Source organism: Myodes glareolus, chromosome 16 (genome assembly GCF_982192425.1).
Source record: "Myodes glareolus chromosome 16, mMyoGla1.1, whole genome shotgun sequence".
In the NCBI taxonomy this organism is placed as follows: Eukaryota; Metazoa; Chordata; class Mammalia; order Rodentia; family Cricetidae; genus Myodes; species Myodes glareolus.
The window spans coordinates 69,521,121-69,549,005 of record NC_142041.1 but is presented as its reverse complement, the minus strand read 5'-3'; the positions used below and the strand labels follow the sequence as shown (position 1 = coordinate 69,549,005).

The window sequence follows — 27,885 nt, the reverse complement described above, 5'->3', positions numbered from 1 at the left end:
TATTCTTGTCCACAGACAATGTGGTCATTAACCCTAAAAAGAAATACCACTCTTAAGGATATGCCTTTCCCTATTTGCCTATTTTCTTGTAGTTGAAGAAAAAATAATTATCCCACAGTCCAGTTCTCTTATTTTAAAAAGGTGGAAATAATGATGTCAACTCCATTAGACTGTTGTGGGAATTACATTCAACCACACATTTACTGTGCTTCCTTAGTTATTATTACTGTCTTGTTTGATTTTAAACTGTTGACACTGACAGATACATACTGGTAGTTTGAAATAGCAATTGGATAGCTATGTTTGAAGCCTAAACCTTTAATTTTTTTCATGCCTATAGTATTGTAGTAGTCAATGTTCTTGCCTACAGTACTGTAGCAGTAGGGAACTTCTGTTTTCTGTTGATATAAGACAGATAAATACGTTCTTTCTTACGCCACTACGTCCAGTGTATAAAGAACAGGGTTCATACAAGACCTGAGGGTGTGATGACGGATGGCTGTCCTGATCTTAAAAACAGTGATTGCCTCCCTGGGGTATTTGACTCCTTTAAACAGTAATGTCCATTCAGAGGCTCACAATATAAACATTATCTATAGAACACAAACTTAACTAGGCATCTCTTAGTGAATATAATCTGCTAATTGCAAGCTGGGAAACCTGCCTTTCTAGTTGTGGTTTATGATCAACCTTATGACACCTAGAGTGTGTCAGTTTTCAGATCTGTAAAACCCAAGATCAACAGAGACTTCACATTCTCTCTGTCTCTCTCTGTCTCTCTCTCTCTCTGTCTCTCTCTCTCTGTGTCTTTCTCTCTGTCTCTCTGTCTGTGTGTGTATTTAAAGTTTATCATCTCAGAGTTTTTCTCTCATCATGTATGGAGGTCTCTACAACATCAGAACCAACTTTCATACACTCAGTAGCAGGGTTTGTGCTTTGTGATGGCAGCTTGCAACATTGCCGAATCCGAATCCGAACATCAGACACTGATGTGTACTTCACGTTCAGAAATCACTTGGCACCGGAATGGACCACTTGTGCTGAAATCCCTGAGTTAGATGACAGTAGTTCTGAAGAAGCAACTGAGGCCGCTATAGACAGACAGACAAACAGAACAGAACTGGAGCTCCTGCCCTTCTGCTGTAGGAAGCTAGCGATAGCTTTGATGTAGGCGAATCCTATATGTAGCCTCTCATTTATCTTCCTTCAAGATTGATTTTATCAGCTTTGCCAAGTCAGTGGGACAACTTCCCCTCATGAAAGGTTTAAAGATGCCACTTCTTCACATGCCTAGAGAATTCCATTTGCTCACATATCTATGCCTGTCAGCACACCTTTGATAAGATTTTATTTTATTGTAAAATTGTTGAAGACCTTAAAAAAAAAAACAAGAGTATTTGATAGAGGTATCCAAATTAGTTTCTTTCATGGTTTTTATTTTTTGCGGCGGGTGGGGGGCACAGAGGACAGTGTTGTTTTTGTTTTTTGAGACATGGATTCTTTGTGCAATATTCCTGGATGGCCTGGAACTCGCTTTGTAGACCAGGCTGGCCTCAAACTCACTGAGATCTGCCTGCCTCTACCTCCCAAATGCTGAGATTAAAGGCATGAGCCTCCACCGCCCAGCTTCCAAATCAGTGCTCTTCAGAAGAGCAAGGACAAGTTTTGGCTCTTTGCGATAATTGTTTACAAGTTGGGTTTACCATTCCTGCCATTCATCGCTGAGACATGTTGCACATCATTAATTAATTTTTTGTCTTTTGGTTAAATCAAGATAGGCAATGAATTCAGAAGCAATTATGCAAGGACATTTGTAGTCCTCTTGTGGAAGGTCATATGTGTAGAGGTTTCCAATTAAGAGTAACATAGCTGTCATCATGACCTACCATTTGCTGTGAAGAAACATAATACGCTAGCCTCTGTGGCCATATGGAGCAAATTGGTCTTTGTATGTGGATTTTGGAGTCCGGGTGCTGTGTTCATGCTCTGTGAGTTTGGGACAAATCCTTTAGTTTCTCCAAGCTTCAGTTTCATTATTCTTCTTCATTATACAATGAAGAGAATTTTCCTGAAATTGTTGGAACACCTATGTTTAAGCATATAAGAACACAGCTGCTGCCTGATGTGGTGGCACACGCTTGTAACCTGAAACTCCGGAAGTAAAGGCGTGAGATCAAGGACTTCAGGAGCCAACCTACGCTACCTAATGGGACACTGTTGAAAATTCCTGTCTGGGAAGGTAGCTCAATGAACTAATAAAGACGAAAGTGGAGATTTGCAAAATATAAAGGGGTTCTTAAAGAAGAAAGGGAATGCAGGAGAATGCTAGAATACTCCAACTTCAACCAGACCAAGCCTGCCAAGGATGTCCAAGCTGGCAACTCCCGGCGGAGTTCAGACGTGAAGGCGGGGTTTCTAGACGTCCCGGCCCTGCCCGAAGGCTCTCGGGGCGGGACTTCCTGTTAGAGCAAGCCCGTTACCTCCGGAAGAGCCGAGCCCTCGACCCCGGCAGTTGCGCATCGCCGTGCGCTCACGCGAGGTAAGTCCCTTCTGTCCCAGCATCCCGCACCCGACTATTCGATAGCCGAGGCGCGGGCTCCGGCGAGCTGCAGGCGAGCTGCCCCCATGCTGGGCCGGGGCGGCGGCCGGGCCTTCCTCCCTGGTATGCTTTCCGTAGTACTCCGGAAACAGCCGAGCGGGTTCGCCAGGCCACCTTCCTTGATCTCTGAGGTTCTGGGTCGCAGAATAAGCCCGACTCTGCCGAAACCCGCAGGGACCTATCTGGCAAGTTCCCTGGGTCAGGGATGGACAGGCCCAGGTCCGGTGATTTCTTGCGTCTGGAGCGGTGACAGGGGAGTGGAGCGACTGTACAGGACGGAAACAGTTTTAAGTCTGTATGGCTTTGTTCCCAAAGTGAAGGCTGATAGACTATGACCCCGAAAAACAGGTCCTGGGGCAAAGAGGTCTTTGAAATAAAAGGGCTTATTAAATATACTAGCTATACAAGACTTGGGGCACATTTTGTAAACTACCAGCAACAAGGCTAAAAAGTGCGTCTGAGATCTATAGTTGGCGGTATTTTTGGATTTCAGCGCACAGGCTTCTTAGTTCTCCATTAGTGCCCCAGTCCCACCCCCGAGAAAAGAACAAACCCCAAACAACTGTTACCTAATTGACTTCCTTTATTTCTCTTCTAGACCTCTGTCCATTTCAGGGCATCTCAGAAAATTTCATTTATCAGTCACATTTCCTCAAGAAATCTCTTCAGACTGGTTGAAAAGATAGTGCATGCATAGAGCTGACTAAATGCTGTGGAGCAACAGCAGCTTTGGAACAGATATCTGTTCGCTGACATCTGTTCCCAGGATGATCCTTTGAAGATATGATGGATGTCTTTTGAAATGGTGTTCTGTTAGTGTTGGCACGAGGTGACCTTTAGTAAGAGGCTTGAGCAGTTCTCAAGCGGGGAAGCAGACCAGCCCAAGTGTCAGGGTGCGAGGAGACAAGAAGAGTGATAAGAACAAGAACGATAAAGTTTGCAAAGCGTTTTTGAGCTCTAAGCAGCTTATAACTCACAAAGGGTCTGTTACACAGTTACGCGAATGCTTGTATCACAGGGAAAAGGCATTTAGTCATGATGGCATATGCCTGCAATCCCAGCCAACATTCTGGAAACTTGAAGCCCACCTTGTCTCAAGTAGAAAGGAAAAAAAAGCAACACCCGGTAGACACTCCGTGTCCCTGCGTTTCTCAGCCTGTGCAATGAGGCAGAGATTTCACATGCACCTAAAGAGGAACACGTGTCACTTGCTCTCAGTTGTGAAGCAGAATTAGTGTGGCTTTATAAAAAAGATCACCTTTTCTGAGTGTGACCGTTTCCATGCATCTATGTGCTGGGAATAGTTAGCCTGTGGTCAAGCCTGTGGTGTCACATGGTTATGCTTCCCCCTCCCTGAAGCCCAGGAGGTAAATGGTGCTTTTGCTTCTATAATTATATTTTTAGACCTAGGTTCCCCCCACCCCCACCCTGAATGCTATAACAGAAAGCAAGGAACTTTCAAATCAGAATGGAGTATGCATTCTGTAAAGTCTGCCCATATAACACTGGCAAAGTGTTTCTGATCTGTGCACCTTAAGTTCTTCACTTTTACAACCTTATTTAAAAAAAAAAATTCCATGTGCAAAGCACTTCCTGAATGTAGTTAGCACAGACATCTTTTGCTCCTTTGTCTTCAAGACTACTTTTATTTCAGCCTTCCTGGGGCTCTTTATCTTGTTCCCCACCTAGTCATACACCTAACCTTTAGACTATTTCTTGACTGTATCTATTACCTAAGCTTCAATTGGATCCCCACCACCCCCCACAATATGACATGGTATGGCCACTCCCCAAAATTTGGTATTGTATGGACACTTTGGGAGACAACTTCCAGAACTCTTTTTTTTTTTTTTGCTTTGGTAATTCTTATATTAAGTTGGGTATAGTGGCATATGCCTTTAATTCTAGCACTTGGGAAGTAGAGGCAGGAGGATCGGGAGTTTGAGACTAGCCTAAACTATGAGACACTGTCCCAAAACAGTAAGAGTAACAAAAGGTTTCTACTATGAAGGTGAAATATGTGATAATTCAAAATGATTTTTACTAGGCCTATATTTTAGGGAAAGTATTGAACTGTAAACCAGGGAAGGTGAATCAGAAGTGAGTTTCTAGTTGAGATGCTTGTAAGTGAATGCTTGCAGATTTGTAACTATTTGTGCTTTTCTGTGTTGAACTTGTTCAGAAGATGGCGGACCCCTGGCAGGAATGCATGGACTATGCGGTCACCCTCGCAAGACGAGCTGGAGAGGTATGGACTAGTTTCATTGCCAGAGTGGATGTGTGTAGGTATTACAGTACAACCTTGTTTGCTAAAGCATATTCTGATTCACATTTGCTGTTTTACACTTTAAATACAGTGTGTGTGCGCATGCGTGTGTGTGTGTGTGTGTGTGTGTGCGCGCGAGCGTGCATCTGTGTATGTGTGTGTCACTAGGAATGGAACCTAGGACTGTGTGCGTGCTAGGCAAACACTGGCACTACGTGACATCTCCAACTGGAATTTTCAGTTTGTATTGTTAAGCTTTTGTCGTGACAGTCCTGAATCTAAAATAGGATATGAAATTATGTAATATTTTACCTAGAAGGTCATAACTCTAAAATTACCTTATTTCATAGACATTTCCGAAAGAAAAATTTAAGAACATCATGTAAGACTGATTGAATGCTTGCAATTATTTTTGTAATCTACCTTTTGTTGGGTTTCAAATTACTTACATCTTTTTTACTTGCTTACCAAAAACTTCTTTCTAGATGATTCGTGAAGCTCTACAAAATGAGGTGAATGTCATGATTAAAAGTTCTCCAGCTGACTTGGTAACAGTTACCGACCAGAATGTTGAAAAAATGCTTCTCTCTTCAATAAAGGAAAAGTACCCATCTCACAGGTATTTCTTGCACCAATTTAAAGTGATAAAATTAAGCCTAGTGGTAATCTGTGCGCGGGGCTAGTATTGTGTCAGATTGCAGGTCGGTTTAAGCTTGACTGGGAGCTTGATTGAGGGACTGGGCAGGGAGAAGACACCTGGGGTGATGTCTGGGCCGTTGTTTTGGAGAGAGGCCGTTGTTGTGGTCTCAGGGACTCTAGCTGGGAAATAATCAGTGGTAGAGCACTCTTTGTGTGTGCCAGTCCGTGTCTGATCCCCAGAACTTTAAGAATTTGAAAGTTTTGATGCTGTGGTTCTGTTACCTCCCTGTGGCGTCAGCCGTTGCCAGTCTCTTAGCCACTGAGAGTTGTGACTGAACACACTTCCTTAAATAAAACAGCTTAGAAGTGAGAGGGAAGGGAAGGAGGACAAACACTTATTAGGACAGTTCAAACAATAAACAATTCAAAACAGAGAACAGGAGAGAAGAAAGCCAGTGAAGTCAGACACCATTTATAAAATCAACTTACGGTTGTGTGGACAGTCATTTTGGCAGTTAGTTTTTATTCTCATTAACTTAGTGGCTGTTCTCTCTGGGCTGCATGACCCTGACTGAGATCTCTGGGCATTTCAGTCAGTGGTCCAGAGGTGCCACCACCACAGCTCCAGCAGGTCCGGAGAATCCCATGGCGTCTGTGGTTGCTGGCAGCTCTGGTGCCCTGTGGGCTGTCTGCTGTGTCTACTGGCAGCTTCCCCAGTTCTGTAGCTGGCCTTTTCTGAGACAGGGAAGGAGAGACAGTGTGAACAAGATGAAAGCTGCCAGGCCAGTACCGAGGCCAGCAATGGTCACTCCTGCTGTAGTCTAAGTTAGGCGGCAGCTTCACACTCAGAGAAAGTGCTCTGTGGGCTCTCCATCTTGGTAGGAACTAGAGAAGTTGTGCTTTTCTTCTTATTTATTTCAGTTTGTTTGATTTTAAGACAAAATCTCACTCTTGCCCAGGCTGTCCAGGAGTTGATTATTCTTTCTCCTGTGCCTAGAGTGTTGGGATTCAGGCATCTGCAGCCCTGTGCTCTTACTTTTGAAATCACTGTATTTCCTTAATTTCTCATTTTAAGGATGACCTTTGCAGATGTGAGGGTGTTTCCCTGCATTTATGCCAGTATTGCGGTTAGGATTTCGGATTTTGTACTGTTTCACATGCCTTTGTTTTGGGGAAAGTAGAGCTTTGTTATGGTGTGTGTGTGTGTGTGTGTGTGTGTGTGTGTGTGTGTGTGTGTGTGTTATTTTTAGAAAGAAACTAGGCCAGGCAGTGGTGGCGCACATCTTTAATCCCAGCACTTAGGCAGAGGCAGGTGGAACTCTGTAAATTTGAGGCCAGCCTGGTCAACAAAGCGAGTTCTAGGACAGGCTCCAAAGCTATGGAGAAACCCTGTCTCAACCCCCCTGCCCCCCCCCTAAAGAGCTACATTAGAGTAATAGTTTAGGCTTGGCTTGTGTTTAATGGTAGACCTTGTAGCTTACGGAATGAAGGTTAAAGTCCTGAATCCAATGTAGAGGTTAGAAGTTTGTGTTTCTTGCTTTCAGTTTCATTGGGGAAGAATCTGTGGCCGCTGGGGAAAAGACAGTCTTCACAGACAAGCCCACGTGGATCATTGACCCTATTGACGGCACGACCAACTTTGTGCATAGGTATGCCTTTAACTTAATGTCGTTACTGCTGTGTTTTGGGGAGGGGGGACGATTCTCTGTCAAGGCAACACGGACTTTGGGAAATTGTATACTTTGTTTTGGAAACCGTACAGAAACCGTGGTGGAGGAGCTAAGTGTGCTGTGCAGTCTTTTCTGCAGTGTGGAGGAGTGAAGCAATGGCACTGTGTGGCCTTGGGTGATGGGCTTGGTCTCCACTCTTTGTTACTGTGACAATCTAAACGTGTGAGGAGTGCCACGGGCGCTTCAGATCAGTAAAGGAGCTGGTAACTGCACTGATGGGATGCTCGCAGTGTACAGAGTTTACTCGAAGAGAAAAGAGGGTGCTACAAGGGGTGGGCGTTAGGATCTGCAGACTGAGATTTGAATCCTCCAGCTTATTCACTGGCTTGTGACTGTCTTTCTTAGCCTCAGTTTAAAAACTACTTAAACCCAGGGAGGAGAGCTGGCTCAGTGGTTAAGAGCACTGACTGCTTTTCCAAAGGACCCAGGTTAGATTCCTAGCACACGCACATGGCCTCTCACAGCTATTTAGAACTTCAGTCTCATGGGATCCAATACCCTCTTCTGGTCTGCTCATACATTGCCCGGACATGATGCTTAAACACCCATAACCATACAATAAAAATAAGGGCTTAAAAATGCTTGCAATCCAAATATTATAGTTTGCTATCTGTTGCTGTGATAAAACCACAATCAAAGAGACTTGGGGAGGAAAGGGCTTATTTTATCTTAGTCTTTCCAGTTTATCAGTGTGGGAAGCCAAGGCAGGCACTCAGGGCAGGAGCCAGATGCACAAACCATGGAGGACTGCTTACTGGCTGGCTTCCCCGGCTAGTTGTACTGCCTCGTTTATAGCCCAGGCCCACATGCTCAGAGGTGGCATCACCCACAGTGGACTGGCCTTTTCTACATCAATTAGTAATTAAGAAAATGCCCTACGGACATTCCCAAAGGTCAGTTTGATGTAGACAGTTCCTCAATTGAGATTTCCTCTTCTCAGATGTCTAGGTGTGTAGTGAATTGACAAAAACTATAACACTGGGTATGATAATATAATCCAATTTGGGAGATGGAGACAGGAGGATCATGGGATTGAGGCCAGTGTGAACTATATATTGAATTTCAGGATAGCTTAAATTACATAGTGATAATTTTTTTTTAAAAAAGACCTTATAAAATGGCCATATTAGTAACACCTGCTTCATAGAATTGCTTCGTGCTAGGATTCTTATTGTACACGTTCTTAAGAACTCAATATAGTGCGTGGCATGGTCCTGATAAGTTGTCTTTTACTGTGCGTGCGCGCACGTATGTGTGTACATGTTTACAGTTACTTAAGTCTGTAAACTTAAGTTTATAAGGCATAGAACATGGGACAAGGCAGCACACTTTTAAGTATGGAAGCTGCGGAGGTACACTGAATAAAACAAAAGGCTGTGATGTGTTTTTATTACAATAAAAACTTCATGTTAAATAGTATGCTTATTTTCAGTTCAGTATTTAAGTTGATCTCAGTTATGTTTGAACCCATTTTTCCTAATTTTTTTAGAATTCCAATTCACTTGTGTGTGAGAATATAATATCTGTGTGCAAACCAGAAGCTGTAAACATCACTGTGGCTCACAGCTTGTTTTTCCAACATTCAGCTCCAAGCTTCATGTCAGGATAGGAACAAACAATTTTTTTTCTCCCCGTGTTTATTGCTAGTGGGGAAATGAGAGAGGAATGTTTTCTTTTTACCTGTGACCAGTACGAAATTTGTGTTTTGAAAATAAAGTCTGTACGTAGCTACTTTATTTACAGTATTTGACACTCAGGAGCCGTAGCGTGGTGTGCAGGACAATTTCTGCCCCACTTCTGTCTCCCTGCTACTGAGAATCCAGTGACATTGTTGCCAGGTCCTTGTGACCCTTTCAGTCATGTGAATGTCTGTAGAAGCATCATGTGTGTGTGTGCGTGTGTGTGTACGTGTATGTGTGTATAGATTGTGCCTCTTTCTCCAACTATATGCATAACTTGTGACATATTCAATCTTCAGGGTTATGAGAATTAATTTGAAAACAATCTTATAAGTATTTGTTGAAATTAAATTCTGTCTTGGTTAGTTTGCGAATTTTTTTTTTTTAGGTTTCCTTTTGTAGCTGTTTCAATTGGCTTCGTTGTAAATAAACAGGTATGTTTTAAATGTATGTTCCATCAAATATCTTGCTTTCCTCTTCTGAGAAAAAAATAAATCTTACTTGTTCTCTGTTTGTGCCACTGCATCACTGTAATATAAACCACAAGACTGGGCATCTTCACATGCATCTCCAGGGGACGAGGTTGTTTCCTGAGCAGACATAGTTGAAAAGAGAAATTGAACACAAGTAAAGGAAACACAAACCACCATCATACTTCTGACACATGCAGCTGTGATAGGGGTTAATGAGACTTTAAAATGTCTCAGACATGAGTGGGACATTTCTAGGCATGTCTTCATGATGCTAATGGAGGGAGACATTGAAAGAAGACCATATGTCAGGAGCCAGAGAATGGCTGGACATAGCAGGGTATGTTAGGAACACAGACATAATTGAATGCTTATATACCAAACCCAGTAGAGTGAAATCTGTTAGCTACTGTGGTTTCTTTGTTCCCTGCTGTTTGACTGCTGTCTTCAAGGAGCTTGTGTGCTGCATTTGATCAGGATGAACAAAAGTATATTTCAGAAATTTCTGAAATAAAAGCCCAAGGCTAAGTGGTAGGGCCTAGCTTATATAAACCTCTCAGTTGAATTCCTAGCAACATGCACACGCGACACACACAGACACAGACACACACACACACACACACACACACACACACACACACACACTACAAATGAGCCCTTGGTTACAGACCGCATTGTTCCTGTAGCATGCCAAGTGGTCCTAGTTCAGCCTTTACCATAGACTCAGCCTGAGCAGAAATGTGGTCCCTGCTTTTGAGTCCATCCTTTGTTGCAGCCAGGAGTGTGCTCAGCTGACGGTAGTGTGTAGAGGAAGGCAGAGAGAATATACCAGTACTGGCTATAGTGCAGTGGGCGGCTTCCTAGCAGAAGATGCCTTACAAGTTGGCTATGTTAATTGCCACTTAGAAAATTCGAATTTTCCAGGAAGGAGGGAGAGAGGGAGGGAGGGAGGGAGGGAGGGAGGGAGGGAGGGAGGGAGGGAGGAAAAGTCTTATCAGAAAGAACAGTTTGGCAAAGTTGATAGATTTTGGCCTCTTTAAAGAGGTTTCTGCAAGACAGTTAAAAACATAGACCCCTGTGATGGGATTTACTGGCGCCAACTTGATTGTTAGTAGCTGAGTCTGTGGACTTGGAAGTACCTGAGAATCTGAAGTGCGGAAGGGAAATGGAAGCGGTGCAAGATGGGTCGGAAGCCTGAGGGGTCAACTTCTAAGGGACACTTCAGGGGACGTGGAACTTTCCAGTTAAGTGTGGAAGAGCTTTGAGGATGGCTGCCCGTCTCCAGTTCTTTAGAGCAAAGCCTTTGGGGTCAGCAAAGGTTCGTTACAGATGCAGGAGACTGGCTGGTCAGTGCAGACTGCAGGGCGTGAGCGGGACATGCGGAGTGCAAAATGGAGAAAGGGGCTGCTTTGGCAGAACTCGGGAGACTGGCTCACAGTGTGGGAGGCGGGCTTAAGGGAGTGTCTGGTGAAGCTATTCTCCCCAGGCTGTGTCTTTTGTGCTGCTGGGGAGGAAGAAGGCTGAATCCTTAGGTGGTGTGGCAGAAGGCAGTTGCCTCTCCAAGGCCAAACCCCCAGTACCATTGTGTTAGCAATTAAATTCAGCATGGAGGTGTAGGGGACAACAATTCAAATGAGCAATATGAACGGGAGATGGTTAGTGAGAAGATACCAGAAGAGAAGGAGGATCTGTGGATAGAGTTTGTCAGAATGGATGAGCAGGGATCCTGACGCAGGAGGACACAGTGTTCACTGTAGAAAATCCAGAAAGCTGCCTCCATCTGAGGCTAGGAGAGAGGGCCAGTGTGCCCTCATCTGGTGTGGGAGGAGTGGGACTGAGCTCTGACGACCACTGTGTTCGGGCTGTTTGAATAGAGTTTGTTAGTGTTCTACATCTTCTTGTCACTTTATTCAGAAGCAGATACCAATTAATTGAAAAATTCTCAGGTTTGCTAAAAGAGGCTTGTTTCCCTCTGCAGATGGAGTTTGGAGTTGTGTATAGCTGTGTGGAAGATAAGATGTATACTGGCAGGAAGGGAAAAGGAGCCTTTTGTAACGGTCAGAAGCTTCGGGTCTCACAACAGGAAGGTAGGTGTGTCCTCCTGTGCCTGGTGCCCTGAGCGAAGTGTGCTTGCAGTTTACATGTTTGTGTGGTAACCTCTGCACTTAGCTGGTATTAGCTGACTCCTGTCTGTGTGGTAACCTATGGTAGCCTCTGCACTTAGCTGGTATTAGCAGACTCAGGACTGTATTATTTTTCCTTTCCGCTTCTGACCTTGTTTTTAGTGTGAGAGTTGGGGCAGGAGAAGCAGATGGCATGGAGCAAGTGCCCTCAGTGTTCGGTGACATTGACAGAAATGTGTTCTCTACGTCAGGGTTTCTCTTCTAAGGGTTCAGGACATAGTGCTTCAGCCACAGTGTCTTATTCTTCCTAGAATTTCTGGATTTTACTGGATGCCACTCAGCCCATTATTGGTCAATAAATCATAAATAATGCATGTTAAAGCTGAGATCAGTTGGGCATGTGTAGTAAGGAGGGGGCCTGCTTTTTTGTCCCAGCCACCCGGCTAGCTTAGCCCCTAAATAACCATACAGAAATTGTATTTATTAAAACACTGCTTGGCCCATTAGCTCTAGTTTTTTATTAGCTAATTTTTACATCTTAATTTAACCCATTTCTATTAATCTGTATATCGCCACATGGCAGTGGCTTACATCCATCTCAGGCGGAGGATCCATGGCTTCTCCCTTCCGACTCTGCCTTTCTTCCTCCCAACATTCAGTTCTTCCTTCCCCGCCTTCCTAAGTTCTGCCCTGTCAGCTAGGCTAAGGCAGTTTCTTTATTCATTAACCAACACACAGACAGAAGTACCTCCTGCACCATTTCCCCTTTTCTGTTTAGACAAAAATGAAGGCTTTAACATAGTAAAATTTCATACAACAAAACAGTTATCAAGCAAGAATTACAGTTATAATACTTATATTTACTTTATCTTTTATCATAATTAAGGAGAACTATAACTATAAATATTTTAATTCTATCAAAGACTCAAGAAGGATATAATATTACCTAAGTAAGCAAGAAGTGCATTGTAAGCAATTTCCAAAAATCTAGAATTGACAGAGATATTTCGCTGCCTGGACAGTCACTCAAAGTTCTTTTGTGCTGTTGGGGCATCCATCTTAAGCCTTTAGGCCCATAGAATCCAGCAAACTTTTCCATGAAGCAGAAAATTTCAGACAGTTCAGTCACTTTCTTCTGTATCCTGTGGAATGTCTAGCAGAGTCTTTCATGAAACAGGAACCCCGAAAGACCATCTCACCTTTAGGCAAGTTCAGCAGTTCTCTCTCTGCGGGTTCTCTGTGTCCAGTTTTTACAACAGTCCAGGCAAGAGCAGTTTCTTGCCCAAATGACTAACCAACTCCATAAGGAGCCTCTTCGATGCCCATCTTCCTCTTGAAGTAGATTGGTGCTGCCAGGAGCAGACGTTGCCTCATTGTCATGAAAAGTCTTAAGTTTTTAAAAATTTTAAATGTTATATTCTGAAGGTCTTTGAAAAAAATTGAAGAATCCGTATGTATTTGAAATACTTTTCTGTACATCTAGAAAATCTAACTAACATGACTCCAACTTGACTATTATAGATGATTATCTATTAACCTGTATTTCTTAATTATATATTACATTTTTAAAATGAACTACACAATCACAATACCTTAATCAAGATCAGAAATACATATACATATAACAAAATTGACCTCAAATTTGTATCAATAAACCAAGATTTAGATCAGTTGGTCATGGGGAATATTCCTGGAATCCCAGCACTCAGGAGGCAGAGGCAGAAGGATCAGGAGTTTGAGGCTAGCCTAGGCAAAGCAGGTTCTAGAGCAACCTATGCTTTGTAGCAAAACTTTTTGTCAGAGAAAAAACATTATGTACCTTTTCCCAGCAGCAACAACAACAAAAAATCACCTGAGATTCCTTAAGAATGATACACAGTAGTTTCTCAGTCTGTGTGAGGGCCAAGTTCCTCATATAAAATAATGTATTTGCGTATAACCTGTCCACACACCCTTGTTTTCTTTGTCTCTAGGTTAGTTATGGCTAATACACTGTTGACGCTGTATAAGTGGTTGTTAGTCTATGGCCTCTGGAGATAATGTGGGAGAAGTTTCCATATTCAGTAGTACAGGGTTTCTTTTTGGGAGTGGGGGGCGTTGCCATCTGAGAGGGATTAAGTGTGTGTGAGTGTGGACCCTGTCTGTACAAAGATAAGTGTGTGTGTTTGTGTGTGTGTACATACATACACACTCACTGAGTAGAACTATTTCAGTGTGACAGGTGGCTGGCATTGTATGTCACCTTTCTTCCATAATGTCGGTCCTGCATCTCCAGCCTGCACCTTTGGTAGCCTTGCACTTTAGCAAGTGCTTTAAGCTTGCGAACAGTCTGGATTTTGGAATCTTTGCGGACTCTCTTAAACTAACCAACCAATCTTCCTTCCTTTCTATCCTTTCTTCCTCCCTTCCTGCCTCCCTCCCTCCCTCCCTTTGGTTTTGTTTTATTTTGAAGCAAGGTCTCACTGTAGCTCCTGCCTGGAACAGGCTGTCTAAGCCAGTTTGACCTTGAACTGAGAGATCCACCAGCCTCTGTCTCCTGAGCACTTGGGTTAAAAGATGCACACCACTCTGCCCAGCCATAACCTTTCTCTTAAACACTTAGGTTGAGGGCATGTTTTTTATTCATTTCCTTTTTTGTTGTTTATTTTTATTTTTTAATTACAGGGTTGTATTGAGCACCATACTTAATTTATATGTGTTTTAATACTTTAAAGCTTGAAAAAAAGTTTGATGAAACTAGGAAAAACGATTTAAATATCCCATTTTATTCTGAATTGTGCTAGATTTGTTCTAGAGTTTTGGTTATTGACATCCAATGGTTTATTTGAAATAACTTTCCTTTTCAGATATTACCAAAGCACTCTTGGTGACTGAATTGGGCTCATCCAGAAAGCCAGAGACGTTACGGATCGTTCTTTCCAACATGGAAAAGCTCTGCTCCCTTCCCATCCACGGGTAAGCCTTCTCATTCCCATCACACTGCCAGATTGCTGCACTTTTAAAAGGATTCGCTTTTATTATTTCTCTCTCTCTCTCTCTCTCTCTCTCTTTCTCTGCGTGCGTGCGTGCGTGCGTGCATGTGTGTGTGTGCTGGCGTGTGCGCACGCACAAGTGCCCTCCATGTGTTGTCTGTGTCCATTGTGCTTGTGTGGAAGCTAGAATTGACCTTGAATATCTTCCGCATGGTTTTATATGAATTTTGTTTGTTTTGTTTCTGATGTTTCCCACATAGTTTTGTTGTGTACCTTGGGCAGGCCTTGAGTTCACGGTTCTGCTGCCTCGGCCTCCCCAGTGCCTCAGTCTCCCCAGTGCTGGGCTTAGAGGTGTTGCCACGATGCCAAACCTTGTCTCTCTATTTTTGTGTCCCCATTTTAAGCCTATCCCTTGTACAAAACATAGAATAGAGTTTAATTTATAAGTTAATGTGTAAATGTTTTTAATAAACAAAGCTATTAATGCGTTGATACTGCTCTTCCACTTCCATCCTGTTTTGTGTTGTGATAGCTATCTATAGTATGTGTCGTCACTATGCTTATTTTATGAATTATTTGCTTTGTTTTAAAAGTTTTGTATTTATAAATGTTTACATTTTAGCAAATTTCTTTTGTATTAAATTTGTCTATTGTTATATTTGCTTGGTTTTGTGTTTGAGATAGGATGTCGCTGTGTAGCACGGGCTGGCCTCGCCTCTTGAACGCTAGGGTCACACGGTTCACACTCACAGTAACACTGCTCTCCCACATCAGAGTCACTCAGCCGTGACAGGTTATGGAAGTGAAGAAGCCGGAAGTGATGGCGAATGTTGATGCCAGGAGGATGAGGCAGGAGGATGGCTCCATCCCAGAAGTTAGGGTTTAGCCTGGAAAACGTACTGAGAACCTAGCTCAGAATTTATTTTTTTTTCTTTGCTTTGAAGCAAGTACTTATCTTAGAGGTTTTAGGAAAAACTAGTGATTTGATGTTCTTAGATCTAATAAAGGTGTTGATTATGTAAGCTGTTTTCTCTGACCTTTGTTGTAGTTGTCTCAGTAAAAATTATCATTTAAAAAGCCACGGTCACAAGACATGGTCGAGCGTACCTGTAACCTTGGCCTCTAGGAAGCTGAGACAGGAGGACTGTAGAGAAGCGTTCAAAGGCAGCCTGAACCACACAAGAAGAGACTGCCAAATGAACGGAGCTATTGAGAAGCCGAAGCCGGGTTCTGTAAAACTAGTCTGTCATCCCCAGGCAGTGCCTAGGCAAGCAGACTGGGTTACATAGTGAGAACTCATTCAAACAATAGAAACAGGCATTTGAATAACAAGAGAATTTTAGGATTCTCTCTTACTGCCAATTGTCACCACTTTTTCTCCTGAAAGCATCCTCAGGGATAGACTCTAAGAATTCACCAAGGGTCATCTAGTAACCTAGCCTTGTTTGTAGCTGAGTTCAGAGGTTCAGACACGTGAAGATCACACAGCTAGGTGGAGATATGACATAGCCCTGACTTCCACATCATCTCTTCTTCAGTATTTACCTTGTCTTTTAGGAGTAAGATGTTCCAAGTACATGTTGACCATGCTGCAGACTGTGATTTGGGGCAGTAAATCTGTGGTCTGTGTAGTAAGGAGTAAGGTAACTGAGAGGCTGTTGTCCTTGAAGCACTGACAGGTGCTGCTGACAGTTGCTGCTCCGCTGCCTGTTTTAGAGTAGCTCGTTAACCGTGGCCGGTGAGCGGCTGTAAAGCAGCTTCAAGTGGTTTATACGTCAGGTTTTTTTTGCTATTGCCTGATGTAGATTTTTTTTTTTTTGTATGAACCAGGAAAATGTTAGCAAGGATGAGTGCTGTTATCCTACTCCTTCCTATTGCTCTGCTGTGTTCAGCTGCTGCTTTAAGTTCTCAGTGTCATTTCAGAATTAATGCAGATGTGTCCAGCATTTTGAGATTGTGACATAAGATTGTCATCTTCAGGGTTCATACATGAGAAATGCAGTCAGGTTACAAAAAATAATCATTTACATGTTTGGTACAAGTCTACAGTTTTGTGTAAATTCAGATTGAACTGGCCCAGTAAAGAGCAGTTTTATAATAAACATGTAGCTTTTACTAATAGACCCTTAGTAACCATTGCATTTGTAGTCTGAGATAAGTCGCCCCCACGTGAATTACTAAAATGTGGAAATTTGGAGAAACTGTGAAGCGGGTGAGCACGAGAGCAGATCGGATCTTTGGTGCTGCGCATGCTCTCTTCCGTCTTAGGCGCACGGATCCGTCTCAGAGCGTACAGTGCAGAGCTGGGTCCTGCGGTCACTGCTAGCTGAGTAATGTCCTAGGTGGTCCTTAGGGCTTCTTCCTAGAAGAACAAGCTCCTGGTGCCTGCCGAGCCCCCGCCTGAGAGCCCTTGATGCCCTGGTGGGGGTGACTGTCACCCTGGGCCTAGGCCCCCCCGAGTGCTCTCCAGCACAGACACTTACCGAGAGCAGTCCTGGTCATTCCTCCCAGAACGTGAGCTCTCACGGTCCCGTCCTTGTCTCACGTAAGAGGGAGGGAAGAGCCCTTGCTGGGCTTTGTTTCAGGCGGTTTCCTCTCGAGCAGTCATACTGTGCAGCCCAGCATGGTATCAGCCTCACAGTGCTTCTACCTGGGCCTCCTGAATTCCAGGATTCCAAGCATCACCTTGTGCTCAGCTCACCTTTCTTCATGAGCTAAAACTTGTCGCTTGGGATTGGATTGACCCATCTTGCTAAGTTGTAAAACACACTCCAAGTCAGAGGTGTTCTGTTCAAGGGGGAGGTGACAGAGAAGCTGCCTACATGACTGTCCATTGTGTGGTTAAGGTTTGATTGTGCGTTGGAGAGAAGGAAGAACTAAGGGCACCTGGAGGAGTCCAGAGCAGAGAGAAGAAGTAGGCTGAACATGGCCAGGGCTGGGAAGCAGGAGCCAATAGTGGAGATCGTGAGAGAACAGGAGGGCACCCGGGGATAGAGAGCGCAGTGAGACTCGTGATGAGGGGGCACATAGTCAGGGGGGGAAGGGCCGAGAGATCGGCGTGGGGGCTTTGAAATGTGTAACATGTACTTGTGAGTGGGGACTGGGGGAGCCTGGAAACTAGCATGGCCTTTGGCACGTAGCCACAGGTGGATACTGACTCCTTTTGGCAGATGGGAACTGGTTTTACAGGTTCCTGAGGATTGTTGGCTTATGTCTAACTGCCAGCGTCCTATGGTCCACGTAGAGCTGGGCCTAGGCTCAATTTTGGATGAGTCAGTGGGTTTGTTCTTTTTGGGGGTGGGGAGGCAGGGAGTGGAGTACCCTTTGGACCAGACAGGTATCATGCCATTCCTGTCCTTTTTTAAATTTGGCTTTGTGAAAGATACTAGGTTTTGGGTTTTTTTTTTTCTTTTTGATACAGAAAAAAAAAAATTACCCACACAATTCATCAATTCTCCAGTACTTTTGAAAAAATATAAACTTTGAGAGAATGAATCTCTGCCTATCTGCCTATTTCCAGAGGTTGAAATATTAGTTACAATAGGAATTTGAAGTAGATATGGTGGTACCCACCTGTAACCTCAGCATTCAGGAGGCTGAAGCACAAAGAAAAAGGTGGCAAGTTCCACACAGTCTGGAGCAGTTAGTGAGGTCCTGAGTCAACAACAACAGCTCCCCGCCCCCCGAAAAATCAAAACAAATAAGAGATGAAAAAGGAAATTTGAGTAAAATTAAAGTAACTTATGGACATTATGTTTCCCTGCTCCCTGGCTCCTTTCTGTCGTGGTTGTGGCTGTGTTTGTTTCTGAGACAGTGTCCTCTTCTGCTGAGGCTGGCCTCAGCCTCCTCCGCCCCACTCTAGAGCAGCGGCCCTCAGCTTCCGGTGCTGCCACCCTCACAGGCTGTGACCTGCTGCTCTACCATGTTTATTTCTTAGTAGAAGATCCAGTGACAACAACATCAGACCCGAGTGCTTCTGTTTCTCCCTGTGCTTCAGTTCAACCATGAAGATCACAACCATGAAGGCTTTTAGGAGTCAGTTCCCCCTCAGGTCGTCAGACTTGGTGACAACACTTGACTCAGTGAGCCATCTTTCCCACTGAGCCATCCTGGCAGCCCTCTTTGGTTTTGAGGGTAGTTCTTACACATTGCAGCACCAGCTGGCTTTGAACTTAATATGCAAAGACTTGACCACCAATTTTAGCATGTATACATGATTTCTCTTGGCTTGGCCTCCCGAGTGCTGAGATTAAGGTGTGTGTCAGTATACACAGCCTAATTCTTGTTGCTCATCCATTTTTTTGGAAGTCGTTTCATAGTCTTCCATTTTGTTATGATCTTGACATTTTTGAGCATTTTTAAGCTCCTATTAATTGTAGAAAGCAATGATATTTTTGAAAAGTAAAGACCAAATAAATGTTCATGCAGAGCTCAGCTGGCCTGTTGCGGGTTCGGGCACAACCGTGAGGCCTTCCCAGTTGGCAGTGAACAGTGGCATGGTGTCTCACACGGCCTGGAGATGGTTTGCACTGTGTTGTCTATGTAGAATACATGGTGCTGGGATCCAGACAGGACGACACAAGTGTCACTGTTCTTCAGCCTCTCTCAGGTAGTGTGATTGCAGGTGTGTACTGTCATGCCTGGCTCTCTCTGGTATTTTGTCTCCCCTTAAAGACTTGTTATTAAGTTTGTTTGTCTTATTAAATGGTAGCTTTGTGATAAATTCCCGACTTACACAGTACATCGTGATTAGATTATTTTAAGAGATTTTATTTATGTGTATGCATGTTTGCTTGTATATATGTGTGTACAGCACATACGTGCAGTGACTGCAGAAGCTAGAAGAGGACATTAGATCCCTCTAGAACTGGAGTTCCCGGTGGTTGTGAGCCACCATGTGAGTGCGGGAACTGAACTCAGGTCCATGCAAGAGCAGCAAGGATATTTAAATTTTATATACTTCATTTTTAAGTATATAGAGAACATTTTACAGAGAGAAAGTTTAAAGTATACAGAGAGCACTTCTTTCCACAGCTATTCTGGAGACTGAGGCAACAATCACAGTTGGCATTGAAAGTGACCTTAGACAGGAATACCTTTTCTAAGAGGGTTTTCCCCACCAATCTTTATTTTTCACGTTAGAATCCGGAGTGTTGGAACAGCTGCTGTTAATATGTGCCTTGTGGCAACTGGAGGAGCAGATGCATACTATGAAATGGGGATCCACTGCTGGGACATGGCAGGAGCTGGCGTCATCGTCACCGAGGCAGGTGGAGTGCTGATGGATGTGACAGGTGAAGTCATGGCACCCCAAAGTGTGTCCTTCACATCTGTTAGTCTTCCCCTTCTGTGTGGGCTCTGAAAAATGGTTGATACATGTCCTGATAGAAAAATGGGCTGTACAATTTTCTATAAAATCAGACAGTAGGAGATAGAGGCAAAGATAAGCTAGTGGTAATACATACTGCAAACTGATTGTGACTCTTGAATACCAGGAGCTCCTGAGAGGCTTTGGGAAGGTCTACTTTTTCCTGAAGCTTGTACCATGAGCTTTGAACAGGCCGTAGTGAGAGTGCACAGTGGGCTTTGTCCACCACGTCTCTTGCTGTGGCCTATGTCAGTTAAATATTAACTTTGAGCAGAAGGAGAAATTGGAGAGAATAACCCTGGGTTCCAGAGTTTACTGAGGAGATGTCACAAGATGAAGCAGAAAATGGGAAGAGAGCGATGTGCAAGAGCACTGGAGTGAGAGAGTGTGTGTGTGCGGACGCTCGGGCGGTGCAGAGAGAGAGAGTGTGTGTGTGCGGAAGCTCAGGCGGTGCAGAAGTGCAAGAACACTGGAGTGAGAGTGTGTGTGTGCGGACGCTCAGGCGGTGCAGAAGTGCAAGAGTGCCCACAAGAAGCCGAAAGGGAGGATGGCGTTCCAGCTTGAAATCCCTCATGTTAGTACTTACTCAGAAAAGATGCCTAGAAACTTCCATTATGTCAAGACTGAAACGCTATCATTGAGTGATAGATTCTTTTTTCTGTTTGAAAAGAAAAGTAAGCATATTAAAATGTTAGCATGGCCATAAGATACAACTGTGTACTTGCTTTTCTCCTAATTGGTTTTGTACAGGGTATAACTTTTCCATGTTTGATTTGCTTTCAGGTGGACCATTTGATTTGATGTCTCGGAGAATTATTGCTGCAAATAATAAAGCATTAGCCGAAAGAATAGCCAAAGAAATTGAGATAATACCTTTACAAAGAGATGATGAAAGCTAGTTGGCACAGGACAGTGTCCAGCCCCTTCACACCTGCTGACCCTGGGATGTTTGTGATGTATGATGTCACTGTGTTTGTGATGTATGATGTCACTGATTTAAATTTGTCTTTGAGGTCCTGATTTTAAAATGGGAACATTTCAGATGGCATACACAAAATTAGATGGAATATTTGATTGTTGAAAGAAATTTGCATGGGGAAAGTATCCAGGAAGTCTAGTTAACAAACTTGCCGTCCTCAATAATCACCAGTCCTCATAATCCCCTTAAATTTTAGTATGCTATTTATATGCACAATTCTCAATTGTAAAGTTTTCGTTTTGTAAAAGTCTTTCTCTTTCTTCCAAAAGCCTTCTTTAGTTGTGTGTGTGACTCTAAGCAGGCTCCTTTTGTTGTATTATTCTCTGTAATCTGGCACTGGTGCAGTACCTGTCAGTGGGCCGTCTAAAGTCCGCAGCTAACGCGAGTGCCTGGAGCTGCAGTTCCTGTTCTGAAGTTAGTTCACTTCCCTGTCCTTCTAATATTCCCTATTGCCATTTCACAGGACTGCCAGAGACGGTTGCTTATTGTGGGCATTTCTGCAGTTAGTACAGTACTGTATGTTGCAGGTTCTGTCTACAGCCCCCATGCCGAGAAATTTCACAGCAATCTTTCAGGTATCTGCTGTAGTTAGTTACAGTGTAACATTTTACAAAATGCAGTATTCACATTCAGATACTTCAACTGATTGTGGCTGTGCTTACGATGTACTGTGGCATTAATGGTGAACTATTTGATTTCTTTCCAAACTCCTTGCTTAATTTCATCACTGCTGTCTTTATAGTCTATAAGGATCTTGGGCCTCTCAAACCCAAGAAGAAAATTTAATGGTTCCTGTTCCTTTTGAAAGGATTAATTTATTGTTTACTTTATTATTTTAGCCTTGGCCCTTGGCATATGAGCAGATCTTTCTTTTTTTGTTTTGTTTTGTTTATTTGTTTTTCAAGACAGGGTTTCTTTGTGTAGCAGTCCTAACTGTCCTGGAACTTGCTCTTATAGATCAGGTTGGCCTTGAACTCACAGAGATCTGCCTACCTCTGCCTCCCAAGTTAAAGATGTGTGCTACCACTGTGTGCCCCCCCCTCACTATGAATAGATACTTTGTTCTTAGTATGTTTGAGCCTGGTCTTTGATAAAATAAAGTGTTCTTGTAAGTTTGAAGGCAGGAATGATTTTATTATTGGACGATTAGATTAGACGTATTAGATCTCTGTGACACTCTGATTTGGGCTCTGTAATTGATATATTTCTGCTGTTAGCCACATGACTTAAACATCACATACCATTAAATCCTGTTACAAGACAGGTTATTTTGGGGATTAGATTTATTTTAAGACTATTACAAATAACGTTTTATTTTTCTGTATGTATTTATGTATCCCAGGCTGGCCTCAGAATTGTTATGTAGCTGATGATGAACTTGAACTCCTGATGTCCCTGCCCTTACTCTCTCTGAGTTCTGAGATACAGAGAGACCAGCAGAGCACCATCATGTCGCTAGTGCTGAACCCAGGACCTCATGCGTGCCAGATCAGCATCCCAGCCCGTGATTAACATTTAAATTAAAAATGTAATTAATGATATATTATCAAAGTCTATGGTCTCAACTCTTTTTAGGGGTTTTGAGTTAAGTTACAAATATTTGAAACTAATATATATGATTGGTTATTTATTTTTACCTTTCGCATATAGTTTTCCCAATATAGGTAAACACTTGATATTTCCCCCCATGGCTATTTGTGTCTTTTTATTCTATGTGCAATTGAGTATTATCTGCCTGAACATTACTAAGATGTTAAAAAAAAAAGGATGATTAGAAAGTAAATTACCCTAAAACAATTGGGAAATCTTGTTTTCTATGACAGAATGTCCTCTGTTTAACCTGCTACCTGTTTAAGTGTCCCAGTGTTTACTTCTCTGGTTCTCATTTCCGGGGGCTTGCTTTCCCTGATCTCTCTGCTTTTGAGAACCTTCAGCTCTCTGATAAGTAATCCTTTGTTTGGGAGTATATTAAAGCCGCTTGCTGCAGCTTGAGGCTGTATATAAATGCAAGGCAAAGAAACAGTGATTGGTCGGACTGAGTCTTAATTCAATGTTCGTGTGATTAGAAAATACAGAAGAGTCTGCAAAGGGATCATTAAAATTAATGATGTCACTGGAGATGAGGCTGATGCCACTGCTGTAGAAGCAGGAGTGTGTGCAAGAGCACTGAATGAATACTCAGCATAAGGAGTGACCGGGTGCTCCCAGACTGCTCTAACGGGAACCGCAGGAACTGTGCACACAGCAACTCTAAAGCACTACTGGGAAAAATGCTGAAGATCCTTTAAAATATTGTATGGGGTGTGTTGAATGCACAGACTTCAGTGTGCCCGTGGCTGTCAGACCGCAGCCCTTTTCATTATGTTCTGGGGATCCAACTTAGGTGGCCAGGCTTGGACAAGCAAGCCCCTTTCCCCACCAGCTCATATTGCCAGCCTGAAGTTTTGATAAACATAATGTATACTTTGGAGTCCTTAGTATTGCTCAGATGTGAATTCTCCCAATTGGATCCATAGTTGCAGTGCCTTCCCATTCAGAATCCAGGTGGTTTGCTTTGGCTCGCCTTGGGTTTAGTCCATGATTGGTTAGCTTGTGCCTTTGTTGCTGTGGCAAGACAGCAAGTGCATCATGTCTGGGTTGTGTTTTCCAGCGACAGTGCTCACTCGTGGCCTGGAAGGAACGGAGGGAAAGACTGGCATTCCACAGTTGCCCCTGAGGTGTGGCCCAAGTGGCATTAGGGTCTTGCCTAGGTCCCACCTTTTTACTGTCTTGGTAGGCTGTCACCCTGGGAAACAAGCCTTTGATTATTTAGAGTTTTTCCCCCAAATAATTTATTGTTATTTTGTGTTCATTGGTATTTTGCCTGCTAGTATGTCTGTGTGACAGTTTCAGAAGATCTGGAACTGGAGTTACAGACAGTTTTGTGTAATCAGATGGCTTTTTTGTTTCCTGGACACTCAGACCCAAATAATCACACGAAAACTATATTAATTATAGTACTGTTTGGTCAATGGCCCAGGCATATTCCCAGCTATCTCTTCTATCTTAAATTAACCCATTTTTATTAATCTGTGTCTCTCCACAAAGCTGTGGCTTACTGGTAAGGGTCTGGCATCTTCTCCCTTGCTAGCTAGATGGTATCTGCCTGACTCCACCTTCTTTCTTCCTGCATTCAGTTTAGTTTTCCCACCTACCTATATCCTGCCCTATTATAGGCCAAAACAGCTTCTTTATTAACCAATGGTAATAAAACATATTCACAGTATACAGAGGGTAATCCCACATCATCTCCTCTTTTCTTTCTAAATAAAAAAGATTTTTAACTATAACAGTAAAATTATATATAACAAAACAGTTATCAAGAAAGAATTACAGTTACAATATTTAGTCTATTTGTATTAATCAAAATTAAAGAAAATACTCTATGAGTCTAACGTTTTGTATCTAATTTATCTTTTATTTTAACTAAGGAAAACTATATCAACAATTCCATCAAAGACCCCAGAAGAATATATAATATTACCTCAGTAAGCAGGAAGTCCATTGTAAGTGACTTCAAAAACTCTAGAATTGACAGAGATGTCACTCAGAGTTCTTTTGTTATGTTGGGGCACCCATCTTCAGCCTACAGGCCCATAGTATCTGGAAGACTTCTCCATAAAGCAGGGAATTTGAAAGACTGTTTAGCTTATATTGGCAGTTTGTCAGTCACTTTCTTCGGTGTCCTGCAGAATGTCTGACAGACTCATGAAGCAGGAACCCTAAAGGACTGTCTCACCTTTTGGCAAGTTTGGCAGTCACTTTTCTGTGGGTTCTGCGTGTACAGTTTATACAGTTACTGTCAAGCAGCTCAGGCAAGGCTCGCAAGCTCTCTAAGGAGCCTCTGTCCCCACCCCCCCTTGAAGTAGCTGCTGCTGCTAGAAGCAGACATGTCACTGTTGAGAGAAGTCTAAGCTCTTAAAACATTCTGTAGTCTTTGAAGTACTGAAAATTATCTAACTGAAACATATCTCTGTATATCTAGAAAACCTAACTAACATGACTACAAGTTTGACTATTATAAATGACTAATTTGTAATTTTAAATTATGCATTACATTTTTAAATGAGCTATATAAACATAATACTTTAAATAAGAGTAGAAATATATGTGTAACAAAACTGACCTTAAATTTGTATCCATAAACCAAAGTCCATACCATTGAAAAGTATTCTTTTCTATACCATATTGTTATGCTAGAGTCACAAGACCCCCAGTGAGACCACCACAGAGCCAACTTTCTGATACAATTACACAAGGTTTCTTTATTGTTTTACAGGCTTGCAAACAGGGACTGCTTTGTCCCACACACTGATGCAGTGGGTGAGGGAGAATGGCCCTGAGCTCACAGTGTAAGGGGTCTTTAAAGGGAAAAACCCCAAGCAGAGAGTTGTATGCCTTGGTGTTACCGGATTGGATAGGGGATAGTTGGCTATGAATCAAGAAAGAATTTTTGTCGCTTTCCACAAAACCACCCAGAAACTTAAAAAAAAAAAAAAAGTTTGTCAAGCTTATGATTGGCTGTCCTCAAGTCTCTGGGCAGCCAGGCAGTTTTTGGGTCGGTTGTGACTTTTCTCTGAATTTACAGATACTTGAGGTGGGGTGCCTGCTAAATCTCACAAAGATGGGCCTTGGGTTTAAAATGGCTTTAGTCTTGTCTCTTCAATTACCCCCCCCCCCTTTTAGAAAGATTTACTGTGACCATTAACTACTTAAAGTCAATCCCCTTTAAATGAAAACAAGTATTTATAAACAATCATTTTGGGGATTTGGCCATTGTTTTCTGCAATCTGCTTCTTGCCATTAGTTGGGCAAAGTATTTTTAAAGTTCATGGAGACCTTTTGTGGGGTCTTGTTACATCAAACCATATTAATCTGGAAGGAATCCATAGAGAACCTCTTTGCAAAATGACATCTTTATACTCAAATTCTGAAGTCAAGATACCTTTAAAATATATATGCTGGCTTAGCTTAGCAGCTCCCAGAATCAAATGTGTATTAGCAGTTGGCTCATTCAATCCTAAGAAAACACAATAATACACATAATCCAAACTCTCTGTATTTTCCATTTTTACGTGGCTTATTTGTTTTATATTATTTTTACTGTCTCTTAAAGACTTTGTTTTAGTTTTTAAAACTTTTCTTTTTATAACTGTGTATACTCATTTTCCTCTTTCTCCCAAGCCTGTGTACATTTTTTAAACTGTGTCTCGTTTGGAGGTCTTTTATGTTTGAATCTGTCCTACTGTGTATCTGAAATCCTTTTCTGACAAGGAGCCTTTTTTTTTTTTTAATGGTAAATGGTGTGGTCGCTGCAGCCCTGGGTGCTGGCTCCACCTCTCTCAGCCTTTCAATATGGCAGAGATATGTTTACTGCTGACTCGCAACCACCAAGCCTCCTTTCCCTGCATTTAGGGTTCTTCTGAGGCAGGTTTTGCCATGTAGTCCAGACTGGCCTAGAATTCACAGTCTTCCTATATCTGCCTCCCTTATGCTACCATTACAGGCATGTACTGCCACACTTGCTGGGCCCAGCCCTTTACTACACATACCTTTGGAGGATAGCCAATTTCCAAATTCTAACAAGAGGTAAAGCGAGAAAGTCAACAACTATTACAGAAATGCAGAGAGCCCTAAATGGCTGAAACCACTGTGAAGCGGAAGGCAAAGTTAGAGTCTGACTAGGAGCAGAGTGCCGTAATTACTGCAGTGGTGTCTGCCCAAGGTCAGACAAGCAGGCCTGTGCGGTTTAGTTTATGAAAGACACCACTGCAACTGGGTAAGGGAAAGGTTCTTTCCTTTGGGTGGCACGCATTTAATGTCCCCAGAAAGAGGAGAAATGCCGACTCCTTCCCATCAAGAACAAGGATCAATCTTTAGAACTAAAATAATACAGAAAAGTAAACTAAGGCCGCCAAGATGTGTCAGTGTGGGTAAAGGTGCTTACCTAAGTTTGATCGCGGGACTCAGGTGGTGGAAGGGGAGAGCTGACTCCTGGAAGCTCCCGGGACTCAGGTGGTGGAAGGGGAGAGCTGACTCCTGGAAGCTGCCCCCTGATCTAAGGTCATACCATGGCTTGTGCAAAACCCACCCCTATATTAAGTTTTTTAAAAGTAAAACAGTTGCTGAAAGAGCATGTTTTCTCTCACGTGGCAAACGCTTGGTCAACAGTGCACATCCAGTCCTAAAGAAAGATGAGTCAATGGAAGTTAGTGACCATCACTGAGACACCACCAAGGTGTCCTGCAGTGCCGGCGCTCAGAAGGTGCAGGCAGGAGGATCAGCAGCCTCAATAGAGAAAAGATCTACAGCTCAGGAAGTTTGCTCTACAAATACCTATATGGTAGAAATGGTCTATATAAAAATTTCCACAAATAAAGGACAATGCATTTGCAAATGTAAGCAAATGTGTACTTCACAAAACAAGCAAACATAAAACTACTCAATATAGTTATTCACCCAAGAAATGAACGCACTAACACCCCAACACCAGAATGGTTAAAACACAAAAACCTGGCAACACCAAATACCAGATGCTTACCTAGGAAGACGGCATGGATTGGTAACCATGTGTAACACCTCAACCACCATGTACCACTGCTGGTGCACTTTGATGTATTTCATGATACTCAACAAGGATCCAATCAGGAGAGTGGTGTTTGTCTCAGAACCCAGTATCCACTCGTTGGTATGTACCTCACAGATGCATACCTCAAATATCCACCCTGCATGGCCAAAGTTCCCTACACCTAAAACTGACTCTACCAACAACAGGCTGGCTTTAAAGGGTGGGGAGGAGTCCCCTAAAATACTACACAGCATGGAAAAAAGGTGGAGGGAGGTTATAATTACCCAGAAAAATGTGATGACTTCTAGCCTGTCTCAGCCACTGCTTCTCAAAGACATACACTCTGAAATCACCAACAGTGACCTAATTTAAAGAAGCCAAATTGTGCTGTACCCAAATTGTGCCTTTAAGTTGTTCTGCATTTATGCCCCCTTGTTCTGTTTACTCTGTCCA

The 27,885-nt window shown here is 42.9% G+C and overlaps 1 protein-coding gene and 1 long non-coding RNA gene across 4 annotated transcripts; one reads left to right on the top strand and one right to left on the bottom strand.

The window, feature by feature from the left end:
- The first annotated feature begins 102 nt into the window (after positions 1–102).
- On the top strand, positions 103–22,376 carry Impa1 (inositol monophosphatase 1). 3 transcript variants are annotated; one of them, XR_015735161.1, is made up of 10 exons: positions 103–2,539; positions 4,782–4,847; positions 5,351–5,484; positions 7,049–7,153; positions 9,302–9,347; positions 11,362–11,470; positions 14,353–14,461; positions 19,621–19,772; positions 20,630–20,802; positions 22,168–22,376. XR_015735161.1 is itself a non-coding variant. In XM_087897263.1 (9 exons), the coding sequence occupies exons 2-9, from the start codon at positions 4,785–4,787 to the stop codon at positions 20,743–20,745; spliced, it is 834 nt and encodes a 277-aa protein (XP_087753389.1). In that variant the 5' UTR covers positions 103–2,539; the 3' UTR covers positions 20,746–22,376. The 3 variants fall into 3 exon arrangements, 2 of the variants coding, with proteins under 2 accessions (XP_087753389.1, XP_087753388.1); XM_087897263.1 differs by having other exon boundaries at positions 4,785–4,847; positions 20,630–22,376; XM_087897262.1 differs by having other exon boundaries at positions 20,630–22,376.
- LOC125391374 (uncharacterized) lies at positions 19,423–26,957 on the bottom strand. The gene is made up of 4 exons (XR_014997413.2): positions 26,812–26,957; positions 20,433–20,504; positions 19,944–20,090; positions 19,423–19,836 (listed from the first exon to the last, which is right to left on the bottom strand). It is a non-coding gene; the product is annotated as an uncharacterized LOC125391374 (long non-coding RNA).
- Positions 26,958–27,885: the final 928 nt, after the last annotated feature.